Source organism: Malania oleifera, chromosome 12 (genome assembly GCF_029873635.1).
Source record: "Malania oleifera isolate guangnan ecotype guangnan chromosome 12, ASM2987363v1, whole genome shotgun sequence".
NCBI classification, from domain to species: domain Eukaryota; kingdom Viridiplantae; phylum Streptophyta; class Magnoliopsida; order Santalales; family Ximeniaceae; genus Malania; species Malania oleifera.
In genome coordinates, this window is record NC_080428.1 from 48132717 (window position 1) to 48148841 (window position 16125).

General features: G+C 34.7%; 1 protein-coding gene across 2 annotated transcripts in view; it reads left to right on the forward strand.

The window, feature by feature from the left end:
- Window positions 1–8925: 8925 nt before the first annotated feature.
- Window positions 8926–16125, forward strand: part of LOC131145076 (uncharacterized) — a 39640-nt gene continuing 32440 nt past the window's right edge. Inside the window, exons 1-3 of one of the 2 annotated variants that reach the window (XM_058094137.1) lie at window positions 8926–9120; window positions 9277–9373; window positions 10550–10611. In XM_058094137.1, the coding sequence (XP_057950120.1) occupies window positions 9025–9120; window positions 9277–9373; window positions 10550–10611 (255 nt within the window). In that variant the 5' untranslated portion in view covers window positions 8926–9024. The remainder of the gene's footprint in view (window positions 9121–9276; window positions 9374–10549; window positions 10612–16125) is intronic. The other variant, XM_058094138.1, reaches the window with a different exon arrangement.

A 16125-nucleotide genomic window follows, 5' to 3' on the forward strand; every position in this document is an offset into this window, starting at 1 on the left:
GACCACACCAGCCTCCCTTGACCCTAGCCCCTTCAGTCACACAACAGCAGCAGCTTACTCCGAATCTTTTTCCATGATTGCTTCATTGGCGGCTATAACGTCTCCATCCTCAGAGTACTCTACCACAACACCACCCTCACCAACCTCGCATGCCCCGCAATAGCACCATCTCCAGTTCGTCGTTGTTGCTCACGCTCCTCACTGTCGTTCGTCTTAGTCACCGTCGCCTACACCACTCGCTGTCGTCTCTACCTCTGTCACCATCATCGCTCTCCGGCCACGCACTGCTGCTGCAACTCCACACATGCCCATCCCAGACCACTACGCAGTAACACCTCGCGGAGCTGCGGTCTCTTGGTCGTCCGAACACAGCACCCTGGGTGAGTATTCTCCATGTAAACACTCACACACTTTCATAGCACATACACCCTCACACCACTCACGCACGCACACTATGCATGCACAACACACACATACTGACTTGTTTTATTATTATTAATGTGGTAAGTTTTTTTATGTTGCAATAATTGTTTTACTAATATCCATGTTTATATTTTTGTAGCATTTATTATAAATATTAATTGGTTTATCCCTGTTATTGTAGGATTTTTGTTGTTGTAGTATTTGTTTTATTATTTATTATTTGAGTTTAAATTTTTGTTGTATCTATTGTGAATATTAAATGATGTATTATCAAAGCAGAGTTTTTTATCATCATATCATATGTAAAGTTATTATCATGTTTCATTATTATATCTAATAGATTAAATATTTAGGATGGTATTCATATTGGGTCACCATATTGATTGTTTACGTATTAGTAATAGTTTGAATTTGTTTCCATAATTTCACAACTTTCTTGCCTTGGTATAATTACCTACTAATTTTAGGGTTACTTGGTTTCCATAATTTGATTATAAGATTGTTTCCTTAGTTTTGGTAATTTTGTTTCTATATGTATTGTGTATATCATTGATTATGTGTTCATATTAAGGTAAGTACTATATTAAGTATATTATCATTATTACTATTATTAATATTATTATTATTATTATTATTATTATCAATGTTGGCATTATCAATTAGAAGTATTACTAGTATTATAATCATTATTGTATATATTTATATGTACATAAATATATGTAGAAGTATCATCACTATTAGTATTATCCATTAAAAGTATTATTGTTATTACCCTTATGATGTGTGTGTGTATATATATATATATATATAGTATATATTTATATGTACATAAATATATGTAGAAGTATCATCACTATTAGTATTATCCATTAAAAGTATTATTGTTATTACCCTTATGATGTGTATATATATGTATGTTTGTATGTATGTATGTATGTATGTTTGTAGAAGCACGCATTATTATTGCTATGTGACATTACTCTATATTATGGTGTGTATCGGGGGATAGCTTGTTGAGGTTATTATAGTTAATATGTATTCTATTTTAATATTTTAGTTTATTTTATTATAGTATTTTATTTTTAGTATTTTATATATTTTTGGGTGGGTGCATCCCTATGATTGTAAGAAAGGGGTATGAGCTTTTCAAGCTCTGTGTACCCCAATTCTGAGGGAATATATATATATATATATATATATATATGTATATTTTTGTGTGATTAATTTCTTTGCATATGTATTTCACAAATTCACAAAGGGAGTAATTTTAAAGATTTATTAAATTTAATTGGTGGGATAATTTTTTATTAATTCGGTACTGTTCGTAAAAATGGCCGCGTAGGGGGTGTTCGTACCTTCCTCTCAGGTAATCGAACTTCCGATCCTGGTTTTGGTAACGCAGACCGTTCTACCCTCAATTGAGTAGTAATCAAGTGTTATAACCACACTAAAAGGTTAGTGGCGATTTCATTCATATTTTTCCCGAAAATTAGATATACAATTTTTATTTCGCTACCCCTGGGCACCCACGCTCCAAGACGTCGCGACAAACACTTTATTGTATGCTTTAGATACTAAAATCCTTCATGAAGTTATGGCATGTTAGAATGCTAAAGAAATGTAGGAGCAACTCGAAATGAGTTATGGAAAAACTAAGCGAGAAAAGGCTTTCACTCCAAGCAAATCAAACTCAAAAGATCATGGAGGAGAAAATTAGTGTTTTATAGCCTTAACCGACAAAGAGGTAAATTCATCTCCTTCTATCTCATTAAATGATTCATGCGATAAATCTTATTATACATTTGATACTGAATCATGTGATAGTTCTGGTAGTGAAAGCATGCCCACTTATGAGGAACTCAAACAGGAATATATTAAAACTCACAAGTCTCTTGTTAAAGCACTTAAACACTATACTAGTTTGAAAAACAAGAATGAGGCATCATTGAAAGAACTTGAATAAAAAATTCTTGTTGAAAAGGAAAATGATTTGAAAATCAAAAATTTGATAAACAAGAATGAAAAATTGGAAAAAGAGCTGAATGTCTTAAGATCCCAAATCTCTAGTAATAATAAAAAGAATCTTCTCATTTCAGAACTTGAGTGCAAAGCAAACACAATGTCTAAAGAATTCATAAAACTACAAAGTGTTTGCAAGGGCTTAAAAGTTTCAAAAACTCAAGGCCTTGAAAGAAAAATTGAGGACCAAACCAAAATCATTCATACATTTACTAGGGGAAAGAAAACTTAGACAAGCTTCTAGGTTCACAAAAGATGACCTTAGACAAAGAAGGTATATGTTATAATGGGATTGAAAATAGGAAAAGAAAGAACCCATATATAGGATACTTTGTAAGAGCATCAAAACACTATGCTAGTACCTCCTCCAGTCCGTATACTAACACCACTTGCATCTTGTGTAAAAGGAAGGGGCACATAAAATTTGTTTGCCCGTTTAAAAGGAAAGATGTGAAACCCAAATAGATCTGGAGAGTCAAAGTACCACCTGGTCCTAACCTATCGAGATTCAAAGATAGAAAAATGACTTGGCTTGTCAAGGAAGCAAACCCCATAGGACTTGAGGAAGAATGGGATCAAATAAGAATTATATATTCGTTTTAAATTCTTCCTTAGTTCCTAGGCTTAGGGGGTAGTGATGAACAAAAGGCTAGGAAGTGGTATATGCTTAAAATGTCAAATCTTAGTATGTGCATATATTATACACTATCATTATATACTAAGATCATTAGAAAATCTAGCCAATATGAAATCTCAAATAAAATATCCAATCTAAACTTAACACGAATATAAATCATAATGATTGGATAAAATATGAAAACATTGGCTATAGCATACTTGAATGAACTCCACTTCCAAATGGACATGACATTCTTGCTTGGTAAATAATTATAAATGCTTAACTCATGCATAAAAATAAAACATTTTAAATTAAACAACTATTATCCATTGTACAGAGATAAGCTTTAGGGATCCATCCTATTTTATATATCTTTAACCCTAATCTCATTAATCAAAATCTGGTCATCACTTTTGGCATAAGCACCAATGATAATAAATTCCATATCTATCTAGTGCTAATAAAAAATCATCCTCCTAGTAACCAAAATTAGAGGCATCCACTAGGGGATTGTTCCCTTTGAGTTCAAAATACAAATCCTCTGATCTTGGTTCACATATCTCCTCCAAAGGAAATCTTTACCACACCATGATCACATTCGGTAAAAAGTCACCTATTCCTTGGTTTGTATCCTTGCTTTAAATTATGATTATATTTATAGGATACTTTCCATTCTCCAAGGAGCATTGTTCAAGAAAATTCATATACTCACAAATGCTCTTTGCCTAAGCAGTTGGACATATTCAATTCCACGCAAATATCTTGAATCATGTTCACTTATAATGAATACTCTTTGAACTTAACAAAAATTTAATTATTAAGAGTATTTATCCAAACTCGCTTCATAAGCTTTAAAAACTTGAAGTCAATCCATTTAGAGCTTTATTTCCTTTTGAATTTGATTGAATGGATAAAATGATTGCTATAGGTTTTAATATATATGGAAACACAAATAACCAAGAAACCTATGCACAAACAGTAAGACTCCAAAGCCATTCTGATCTTGTGCCTCTTACGCATTGAAAATGATAAAGAGGCAGAAACTGGCTTATCACACCTAAACAAATATACATTATGACTTTTTGGTCCAATAAGCTTAAAGCATTCATTGCCAAGATTAAATCATTGAAAATCTTAAAACACTTGGCTAAAAATTTGAAAATTCAAAAAGACATAAAATGAATAAGTGCATAACTCAGGGGGAGCATTTCCATTTCATGGCTATATACTTTGAATGCTCTCATGATATTTATATTCATATGCCATTATGATAAATGCATTGCAAATTAATGTCCATATCATACTAATTAGTTAAATATCTTTGATGGATAGCTTATTTTTTTATGAACTATTGATTACTACTAGATTGCATACTTGTATTGAAAGCCTCCTGCATGGCGGATAGAGAGATGTGAATTGCATGCTAGTAGTGAAATTTAGGTTGTTGCATGCTTTATATGAATATTTTATTGAGAACAATTATTTATCAGGTATAGGTTTTATGACAAAATATCCAATTTATAGACGGCATGCTGCCGAAATTTTGAAAAAAAAAATTTAAAATAAAACCTTATACAAAGATGATTATGATAGAATAAATGTTAAAATCTTTTTGAAAGGATGAGTGAAAATTAAGTGAAAATTAAACTTCATCCTAACATAATCATTGGATATTTAGAGAAGCCAAGCACCATCCCTATAGAAAGAACATAAAGGATCCATATGCATCATTTTCATTCCTTTTAAATGTTGAGGCTATTCTAAAAAATCATGAACATTATATCCCACGCTTAAAACATTATGAGCTGATAAGAAATGTTCCTGGGTCATGAATTACATAACATGTCTTAATATACATTCTCTGATGCATTTATGGTCTATAGGGACAACTATACTGATAAGGTAATAAATATAGTTGACAAATATTCGGTATAGTTGATTTAAGAAATGCAAAAATGATTGCTTATACTCTTGACATACTTAGTGAAATGAATCTTGATGAGTATAAGTGGTTTATTTCATCTAAGCACAGATTCAAATCGAAAAGGGGAAACATCCAAAATCAAATTTATATCATATTATGCTCACCAATATGTATAGCTTAGATCTTGGATAAACCTATTGTGGCATGTGTTAAAATGTATTGATTTTATTGAAAATCTTAAATAGAAATGTGTTGTCTAGCCACACTCACTTGTTCAAAAGATTTTGCACTTAAAACTATCTATCTTTAAGTTTCATATGGCTATAATTTTTCTGGTCACAAGTTGTTTTGTGCTTAAATGTTCACCAGAAAAATTCTGCTTGCCTGAACATGATTTTTAAAGTTTCTTTTTCAGCAAGCACACCCCCTAATATCTTTTGAAAACATCAAAGGGGAATTCTTTGTTTGTTTTGGTTGTTTAATTTTTTATGGCAAGAAACATTTTCCCAAACTAAAATTCTTTATCTCTTGCCTTATTATATATATATATATATATATATATATATATATATATATATTATTGCATGACTGGTTTATAATTATATATAAAAATGCATGTTAACCTGTTAGACCCAATTTATGCTCAAACCTACATTTGTCATCATATGTCATACAATTTTCACTTCAATCTTTTTACGGGTCTTATAATGTGTTTTTGAACTGCAAAATGTTTGTGGATATTTCTTGTCTGACTATGTTTATCAGGTTTTTTTAATCTTTGGTGACCAGTTATATTGTTTTGTGTACTCAATTGCCATATTTTTTCAAAAGTAGTTATGTTTTTTTGTATGCCCAATTTTTTTTTAAATAGGGGGATTTTTCTTAAGTTAAGAACCTCTAAATTGCCCAAATCTTATATTAAAAAGAGGGAGAATTTTACTATACCTAAATGCTAAAAAGGGGGAAAGTTTTCAAGAAAGAGGGAGTTCTTTTAGCTAAGAAGTTTCTTATACTCAATATTTCTACACTTAGCCTAACCCTTTTGCTAATGCCAAAAGGGCAAGAGGGAGAGAAAAATGATAAAATTTTGAGCAAGCTATTTTGCATGCTACATGTTTGTGCCTTACGGTCAAAACTAAATGCATATGATTTGAAATGTCTTCTTTTCTTAATATGTCTGAGTTATATTGTCTATCTTTTAAATTATGCATATTCTTAGGGGTGCCTTTTCTAGCTTATCCCATTTTGTTCACGTGTGTTTGTCATCATCAAAAAGTGAGAGATTGTTAACTTTTTTATTCCGATCCCTGTTTTGATGCTGACAAAGCACAAATATCTTATTTGTGCAATTAGTGTGTGAACAGGTTTACATGACTGCACGGGCATAAGATATAAGTGAAATGGAAGCCTAGACGGAACTTAAAGCTCACATCATCCGGCATTTTCCATGCACACGAGCAAAAAGAAGAAGAAGATATTTATTTTTATTGTAAATGCATTTCAATTTTTAGGTTGTAATAATTGTATCACGTGCATGATAAGAATTTAATGCTCAAAGGTTATAGATTGACCATAGGGAACCGAAGGTTGATTGACGTTGGATTTTTTAGGTCAAATTTAGGGCAAAATAATAAACTTAAAATGCCCTCGGTCGACCGACCACCTTGTGTTATATTACCACGGTCAACTGAACCACTATGCCACGAAGTCAAATTTTGACCAAGCCTCGGCCGACCGAACCCCATCATGCACAAACTGACTCGGTCGACCGAATAGGTGAGAAGTTAACATTTTGACTTCCTTTGGTCGACACCGTTCTGAATTGAATGCACTTACCTCAGTCAACCGAACCATAAAGCATTGTCACCCCAACTACTTGGTTGACCAAACTATGTAGTTCAAACTTGAGATGATCAACCGAAGCTATATGAATGGTCAACCAAATTTTGCCTTGGTTAACCGAACCCACGAAGGGTTCAAAATCACCTTGATATGGTCGACCAAATCAGTAGTTCAAATTTGCTTCGGTCGACCAAACTTATAAAAGTGGTCGATTGAACATTTCCCTTGGTCCACTGAACCTCTCGGGTTGCCAGATTTTTAGCGTGGTAAACATAGGTTAATTTTTAATTGAACATGGTTAAACTTTTCCTAAAATTCCCTTTAAGTCCCCAACGGTTATATTTTATGAGAAATCTATAAATACCCTTTCATTTGGTCAAATTAAGGGTGATTAGCATTTTTTATTAACAAGTTTTCTCTGAAATTTTTTTTGTGCTTAAAACCTCTCATACTCTCACATTTTCATAAACTCATTGTTAAACCTCTTTCTTATACTCTTTTGATTGCATATTTTTTGAAAGAGTGCATTTGTTTTATTCATCTTCATTTGCAAAGTCATTGCAACTTGAAGTTTGAATAAACACTCAAATCTAGTGGGCATTTATACATCCTGATTAAGCTAACTACTCTCACACACTTGCATTGTTTGATCTTGATTTTTGAGAGTAAGCTAAAGTTTTTCCCATTATATTTTTTTGATAAATATTATTCGGGAAGAACTCCTCCTTGCTTGTGAATCTTGGCATCCTTATTGCAAGGTTCAAAAGCTTGCTTTGCGTTCTTGATAAAAATATCATTTGCAAGCTTAAACTTTAACATCTATTGTGCTTGATATTTGATAAAATATTTTGAGATAATTGTTTAGGGTTTTTAAAGCACCTTTGATTATGCATTTTTTGAATATACTATATTGAACCAAAGGTATCACTCTCTCTCACACACACACACACACACATTCTTGAGAGTTGACATATAAGTTCACATTAACATCTCTCACATTATCATATAATTTATTTATTTGATTGAGATATATATTTGATATACTCACTTGAGTATTAACTCTTATCATATTTGAGTGTATTGGTTGTATTGTGGTACATATCTTTTTAGTGAAAAAAGTATCTCGATTGTATACAAAAATTTATATTTCATTATCAATTGTATTCGAGGCGTGGCCTGAGAGAGTGTTGATCTAGTCCGTAAGGATTGATTGTAAAGGTTGGGGTCAACCATGTTAATCTGACTTGTGATTTCCTTCACCCAGTAAGGAGAGAGTGTTGTAAACGTTGTCACTTTACCCGTAAGTGAGTAAAGGTAGTGAATCCTCCTACTTGTGAGCTTGAGGCGAGGACATAGACAGTGTTGGCCGAACCTCGATATCATACTGTGTGTCATTCTCTCTTTCCCTTATATTCTTTATATTTCAGCACTTTGATATATTTGCATGTATGTTTAATTATTTATTGTTTTGGTCGCTCTTTACATATGCTTTGAATATTGTGAGTATTGGAATTTGTTTAGAAAGACCATCGGTTGCAATACATTGCTTGTGATTAGGATTTAACCTACGAAGATATTTTAAATTTTCAATTCATCTCAACTTTTGGAAATACACCAATTCCAACACCTACTTATTACTTTTTTTTTTTTCTATTATATATGTGTGTGCGAGCATGCACACAAATACATTAAAATTCAAAATGTATCATAATTTTTTAATTAGAGTGATTATGTCATATCATAGTTTTATATTTTTTAAAAATTTCATGCCTTTATATTTACATGATGTTATATAATATCTTATATTGATGTTTATATTTAATATTGTTTAGAATATTAATTTTTATAAGTAACTCTGAATATCCATACTTTAATGCTTGTAAATTAAATTATTATAATATATTATTAATTTAATTTAAAAATATACCTAAAATTATAAAAATATTTAATACAATATTATTCACATTCAGCCACCTAGTTACATATAATATATTGACTAATTTATATAAATTTAAGTATTATAAATTTTAGACTTATATTCTCAAGCACTACTTTCCTTCTCTTCCCGTGTCATATAAATAAATGGAGTTAGACCTTTCTCCTCACACCCTACTTACGCCATAGGAACGACGTCGTTTCGACTTTGGTATTGTCTGTTGAAGTTACAGAAAAGCCCTTTTCAGCTCGGGACGCGGCCATGGCGGAACCAAGACGATTGAGAGGTCACAGGGCTAGCACCACCTGCTGCGTCGCCTCTCGCTCCAGGCCTGGCCTTGTCGCCACTTCCGGCGAGGTAACATTCGCTCTTACTTGTGCGTACTTGTGTATAATGGTGATGATAGATTGAGAATGGACCGGGGTTTTGGTATCTTCTGGGTTACAAAGCTGTGGCTTTATACTAAATCTCTTGGTTTAATTATTCTGTTTTTAATCTTAACATTGCAAATAGGATGGTTGCATTTGCTGGTTTGATATTCGATGCAAAGATGTGCTATATACGATGGATGTTGGCAAGAATCCTATTTCGTCGTTGTGTTTCAAACCAGGTGAGTTTTATAGTACCTCTGATACAAGACATGCTTTTGCACTGATTAATTGTTGTAATTCATGCTGTTTTTCGATTGGTGTCGGGACATTACCTATGCTGCAAACTCTCTCTCTCTCTCCAAATTAAATTAGGCTGATTTTCTTTTGTTCTTACACTTTAAGAACTTCTTTACGAGAGTTTGAGCCCCAAGCCTCAAAAACCCCATGGACATGCAGTAGGTTTAATCCATTACCTTCTGAGTTCGGAGTGGAATTGCCATGATATGGGTATTCTTTTTAGCAAGAATCGCGGCATAAAGGCTAGGAGGAATTAAAAGGCATTTTTGCATTATGATTTCAAAGCATAGTGTCACAATCCCACATCAAATGTGTACTAGGAAGATCCTAGGCTTATAAGAATGGGTTGGGGTATAACCATATAAGGCACTTTTTATAGGACAAACTCATGAAGTTAGTGGACCAAAGTTGACAATCCCTCATCAAAGTTGGGCCCAAAACCGTTGCATTTGGTATCAAAGCCACCCTAGAGGTACCATCATGTGGGACGTAGAGGTATAAGTCACTCTGACGAGGACGTGATAGATTGGATGGGAGAGCCTATCACAAATCCCACATCGGATGTGTACTAGGGAGATTTTAGGTTTATATGGATAATTTGGGCTACAACTATGTGAGGTGTCTTTTATAAGATAAACCTGTGAGGTTAGTGGGCCAAAGTAGACAATACCTTATCGAAGTTGTGTCCAACTCCGTTACACTTGGCTAGGGGGTAGCCCTGGAACCCACCACTTGTCATATTTAGTTTGGTATTGCCACTACATGAGGAATCATAAAGATTAGAAAACGCTGAAAAAAAAACATGGGTATTATGTAGAAAGGATAGGCACAATAAGAGGATACCAGAATACCACACTAGATAGATTGAACTACAAAAACGATTCACTTGCCCACTCTAGAATGCTTGCTACTTTTTTATTTAAATCTTGTTGCTATGTCTATGAAGTCAAAATGAGGGTTGGGTAGGGGATCAATTTTATGCTATAAACTTGAAAGGTGAGTTTGCTTCTTTTGATATCATATTTATCTTTTGAAATTCTAATAATTATTTTAATCTTTTTGAACGGCTGGGCAAAATTGGTGATTTGTTTCTTGCAAATGATTCTCATATGGCCCAGGGAATGAAGATATCATTTATGTGTCCTCGGGAACGGAAGTCAAATGTTTTGATGTGCATCTGGTAATTACTGTTAAATAGTTTGTGATGTTATCTTTGTTGGATAATCACTTGTTTCTAAAAGGTTAAGCTCTTAAATTTGTGTTGTAACACTCTTACAATACCCACGTGAATCCTCCCTAACATGTGGAAATTTTGAATGAAGGACGTTGGTTTTGAAGTTTGAACTTCATACCTTGAGGCCATAATGGTGTTTATACCAGAAAAATTTGAGCACTATACCTCAAGGCTGTAAAAGATTAAGCTCTTAGATGTTGTGACACCCTTCCATACCCATGCAAGTCCTCCCTGTTAGCATTGGATTTGTCTAGTTTAACTCTGTACTCTTAAAAAATGAAATGGTTGATAAAAATTTATTGTTTTCTCTCTCTTCCCACATCTTTTCTCCTTCATTTTCTAGCCTCTTTTTTCTCCTTGCTTACCTTTCTTTAGTGTTTTAGAATGATCAAGAGAGGGCAATGTGGGAGTCATTAAACAAAAATCAAGAACTTTCCTCTTATCTAGGATTTTCTTCTCGAATTTTTTTAGCTTCCTGGAATTGATTGGAAATTTTTACTATATTTATTGTCTACGAGTTAAAGTTTTCTTTCAAATAAAAAAAAAATTAAAATTTTTTTTTGAAGTGTGTATGTAGGTGCTCACATGTGTATTTGCACATGCCTAATCAAAATGGCACTATTTTGGACAATATTTTTTTAAAAACTTATTTTCATTAAAAATATTGGCATGCAGCACCCACTCGTGGTGCATGCATGCACGCGGGGAGCATGTAGACATGCACCCAATCTTCTTCCTCTTTTTCCCACCTCAAATGCACACCCTCACGAACTCCTCTATAATTCTCAGCCAACCCGTCCTTTCTTGGGTGCACAGATGCACCTAGTCTTATTTTGAAATTCTTTTCAAAGTAAAAAAATATGCATTTGCATGCATGCTTTGCATGCATCTGGGCAGCCATTCTTTTTCCTCTTTTCCAACCCTAAATGCATGCCATCACTTGAATTCCACCATGATTCTCCCCTCCTTTTTTTTTTTTCCCTATCATAACTAAACATAAAAAAGGGTACTTTTATTTTCATTTTCATTTGTTATTGCTCTCTTTAAAAATTTTTTTTTGCTATTTTTATTTATTTATGAAAATTAAGTAAAATCATAAAAACATTAAAAGCTCTCAAGATTTGTATAGAAATTAAAAACTCCTAAAAAAAAAAAAAAACTATTAAATTTTTCCGAAAATTCAAAAAAAGTTGCAGAATGCCAAAAAAAAAAAGAAGTGGTTACTTTTTTCTTTTTTGGGCTAGACTAAAAAAAAGTAGGTACTTAGTGCTAATTTTGTTGTGTTTATTTATTTAATTAGACCTTTAAATTTTTACTAGCCATTTTTTCTCATTGCATTTTTTTTTTATATAAAAAATTAAGTGATAATGGGTTTCTATATGCATTGAATGGACTTATTGCTTCCTTCACATCTATGATTGCTCATTTACCTTGAAAACCCTACTTGCAATCGATCCATTGGATTCCCTGAAGTAGCATGTCGGTGCTTTCCTAGGGTTTCTTTAGGTGATATGATCTTCATTGCCTTACTTAGGAGGGTCTTTTGGGGATTCTAAAAGGAAAGGTAAGAACCGTTAGATTAAAAAACAATATTAATTCAATTAATGATCATCCATGCTTCAATGGTGCCGTTTATGAATGGAAGTGATGGGGGTGCTAGTACTTTCCCCACGCTTAACTGCACTTGTAGACCTGACTTGATTAACCAACTCTACTGGTTTTGTGACCTATGTTTGATGTATAGTTTCATAAATTAGTAGTTAATTAGGTGACCTAATCACACATAGATTAAATAAGGTTTGTGGCAACTCTTTTTAAAACAAGATAGAAAACTATGCCCTATTTCTGCCACACTCTTGCCACCCCTTGTGGTGGTTGAGTCCCTGAGCTCCACACACATTGACACTCCCTTAACAAGTGGAAATTTTGGGGAAAAGAAAAAGGTTTGTTCTAAAATTTGAACACTATACATTGAGGCCATAATGGCTTCAATGCCATGTTAGAGAACTACTATTGTAAAAGCTTATGAGGTGTAACAATGGTTTAATAATCTCATTGCAAGTTGTCATAAATCTTGGTTGTATATATATAATGTGCATGAGCCATCTTACTTTACTTCTTGTTTATAGCTTTCAGTTTATTAGCTCAAACTACAATGCTGATATTCTATTCTTTTATATTGCTCTTGGAAGAATTTGGGCCCTATCGGTGGATCCCTTTTCATTTGTACCAAACAAGATGTTGAGAGAAAAGAACCAATGTGGACTGTAAGTCCCTAATTACAAAATTCGCTGCTAGTTTTGGGCCTTTTGGCAGACTGCATGGACCTGAGAATTCTAAGAAATTGACTGTGGAAAGCTTTTTGCACCAAAGCTTGCCTCATTCTCTGTCCTAGGAATTTGCAAACCTCCCAAAATCTCAATCTGTGACAGGAGGTGTAGTTTCTGAGATGATTAGAGATACGTTACTACTGGGAACAGATCAAGGATAGTTATGAGTTGCTTTTGTATTGAGAACATGACCTTCACAATTAGTGTCATCTCCTTGTTTAGTTATGTTGCAACCACCAACTCTGGTGTCCAATCCTGTATTAGAGAATGATCTGGGGATTTAATGAATAAAGCCTTACTTATTTTTCATGATGAGCAGAAGAATCAAAATTATCTTAAGCTGATTTCTTAGGGAGGGTGTTGAGCAACCCAAAACTTTCTAAATGCTTTACCTTTTTATTAATTGCTTTAGGCTCATATGTTTTACCATAAGCTTTTCTAACACACAACGGGATAGGTCATCACATGACATGGGGAAAAAAGGCGGGGTTGGGGGTTGAGGTGGGTGGGCTGATGAACTTAAAAGAAATGATATCCACTGTACTGAAACTTAAGAAAAAGTCATGTTAGAGAGAGAAGCTCTCTCCTCTCTCTAGAGAGGCGCATGGCTTGAGGTGAGGGTTGGGGTTGCTCCTTCTTTAATCTTTTGATTATCCGAATTTCTGTGTGATTGGTGCTGGATCTCCTCATTGTTGGTTTGATTGAACGTCGCTTGACTGATTGTAGACTAAGTTTTCAACCTCCAATCTGTGATTTTGATTTTAGGAGGTAGTTTCTACTTTCCCGCCCACTCGGGAATTTGAAAATTTTTGAATTCTTAGGTGACAATGGGGCATTGCGGTGCTTCTAGGGTTGCTGGGATTTCAAGTTGAGAAGCTGAGATGAAAGAGGAGATCGAATATGCTCTGAAATTCATAGAAATTAAAGGAGGTTGTAGGAATGACTGGGTGAAGAAGAAGCACTCTGAGATTATGGCAGACTTCGAAAGATTGGCTAAAATGGCGAGTCAGAGAAGTAGTGATGGATTGAGTGGTTTAAAGACAACTTTGGAACTACATGAATCCCTTTGAGGTCAGAGGGGGATGGAGATTGACTGTTCCAAGCAAATGGGTGTGTTAAAATCTCAGGAGGGAGTTAGGGCTAGTTCAGCTTCTTACAGCTCGAGTGATGGAGATATCTGCTGCAATCAAGAAGGGGTGAAGCAAAATGCGACTCCTTTGACCTTGAATGACAAAGAACTTGAGACTGTGGGGTCATCTGATGATAGTATGAAAAGCAGGGATGAAGAAGATAAAGGTAATGTAGATGAGAATCCCCTGGTATCTGATACTCTGGATTCGGAAAACTTGAGTGATAATGTAGCACAAGTGCGCGAAAGTGTTAGCAAACATAAGGATGACAGGGAAGAGCCTGATGCAAGGAAGATTGATCAGGAAGTAACTGGAGAAGGGAGAACCATTCTGAAAAACAATAAGAGAGTTGCATGGGCTGACGTCTTTGCCAAGAACAGGGACCCCTCAAACTGTGGTTCCTTGCCTGTTTTTAAAGCTAATGGAGACAGAGTCTGTATCTCAGCTGAGGAAATGTACAGCTCCGAGGGGATTACCAGTAAGCACCTTGTTGGTTACTTCACAGGCAAGTTCCCTGGTAAGGTGGCCTTCAATAATCTGGTAAGATCGTGGAAAGTTCAGGTGGTATCAATACAACACGATAAGGGATGGATTGCATTTAAATTCCATAGGGAGGAAGACCTCATTGAGGTCCTCATGAATGGACCTTACTCGATCTATGGAAGAACATTAATGCTAAAGAGAATGCCCAAGTATTTTCAGTTTGGCATTGAGCATGTCGTTCCTGTATGGATCCAACTGAAAGACCTCCCCTTTGAGTTGTGGCATCCTCTTGCAATCGAGAGGATCTGTTCTGAAATTGGGAGACCCCTTTGTATGGATAAGTTGACTACGAACAAGGCAAGAATTTCCTATGCCAGAGCTATGGTGGAGGTAGAATTTCCTATGCCAGAGCTATGGTGGAGGTAGACATTGCAAAGGAAATCAAGTATGGTGTGAAGATCTTGTTACCTGATGAGGTTGAGATTGTTCAGGAGGTGGTATATGAAGGACTCCCAAGGTTCTGTAAGAAATGCAAGGCTATTGACCATTTTGAGGACTTTTGTAATCCCAAGGAAGAATATAAAAAGCCTGTAGGTGCACAGTACAGACCCAAAGAGCATGCTCAGAAACCTACATCAGAGAAGGGAATGGGAGATGATAACAGGGTAAACTGTAGCAATAAGGAGATGCAGGTTGAAGGTATTAATTCAGAAAAAGTTCTGGTTAATGTAAATGATGGTACTGCAGTTCAGGATAGTGATGACCCTTTTGAGGATGTCGAACTGGATAACCAGGGCTCCTTTAATTCTGATGATGGAAACAGAGCCTCATCCTCCCAGGTACAGAGTGAGGATGTGCATTATTGTTGAAGGGAGAAATATCAGGATTTATTGAAGGTCTCAGATGATGGTACCACTATCTGTGATGTATCCGTGAACCCACTGAGATCTGAATCTGGTAGTAAAGATACTCCCAATAGCAAAACTGGGGAGGTAACGGGAAATGCACAGATTCCTGAAATACATGGTAATCAATCTGGAATGGGGAGTATGAATGAAGGAAAAGATGAGAAAAGGGGAGAAGGGTGTGGAAAAGAAGATGTTAATGACACTAACAGCAAAACTGAGACCCTGATGCAAAAGGGTAAAGATAATGAAAAAGTTGAAGGTTTCTTACCATCTAAGAAGAAAAAGAAGGGTAAAGGAAATCAGTTCAATCCTTTGGTATTTGGAATGGGGTTAAGACCACCTTCTAAATTCAAATGAAGATAGCAAGCTGGAATTCAAACCCCTGAAACAAAATGGGGTATCTAGCCTCATTAAGAAGAATAAACTAGATGTTATTGGTGTGCTGGAGACAAAGCTAAAAACTGTGAATATGGAAGAAATGATGAGAAAAAGATTCAAAGCTTGGCAGCAGGTTAATAACTTTGAACTTCACAAGCCTGGAAGAATACTGGTGGTGTGGAACCCTCAGAAAGTACACCTTCAGATTATTGACATGAGCCCCCAGGTATT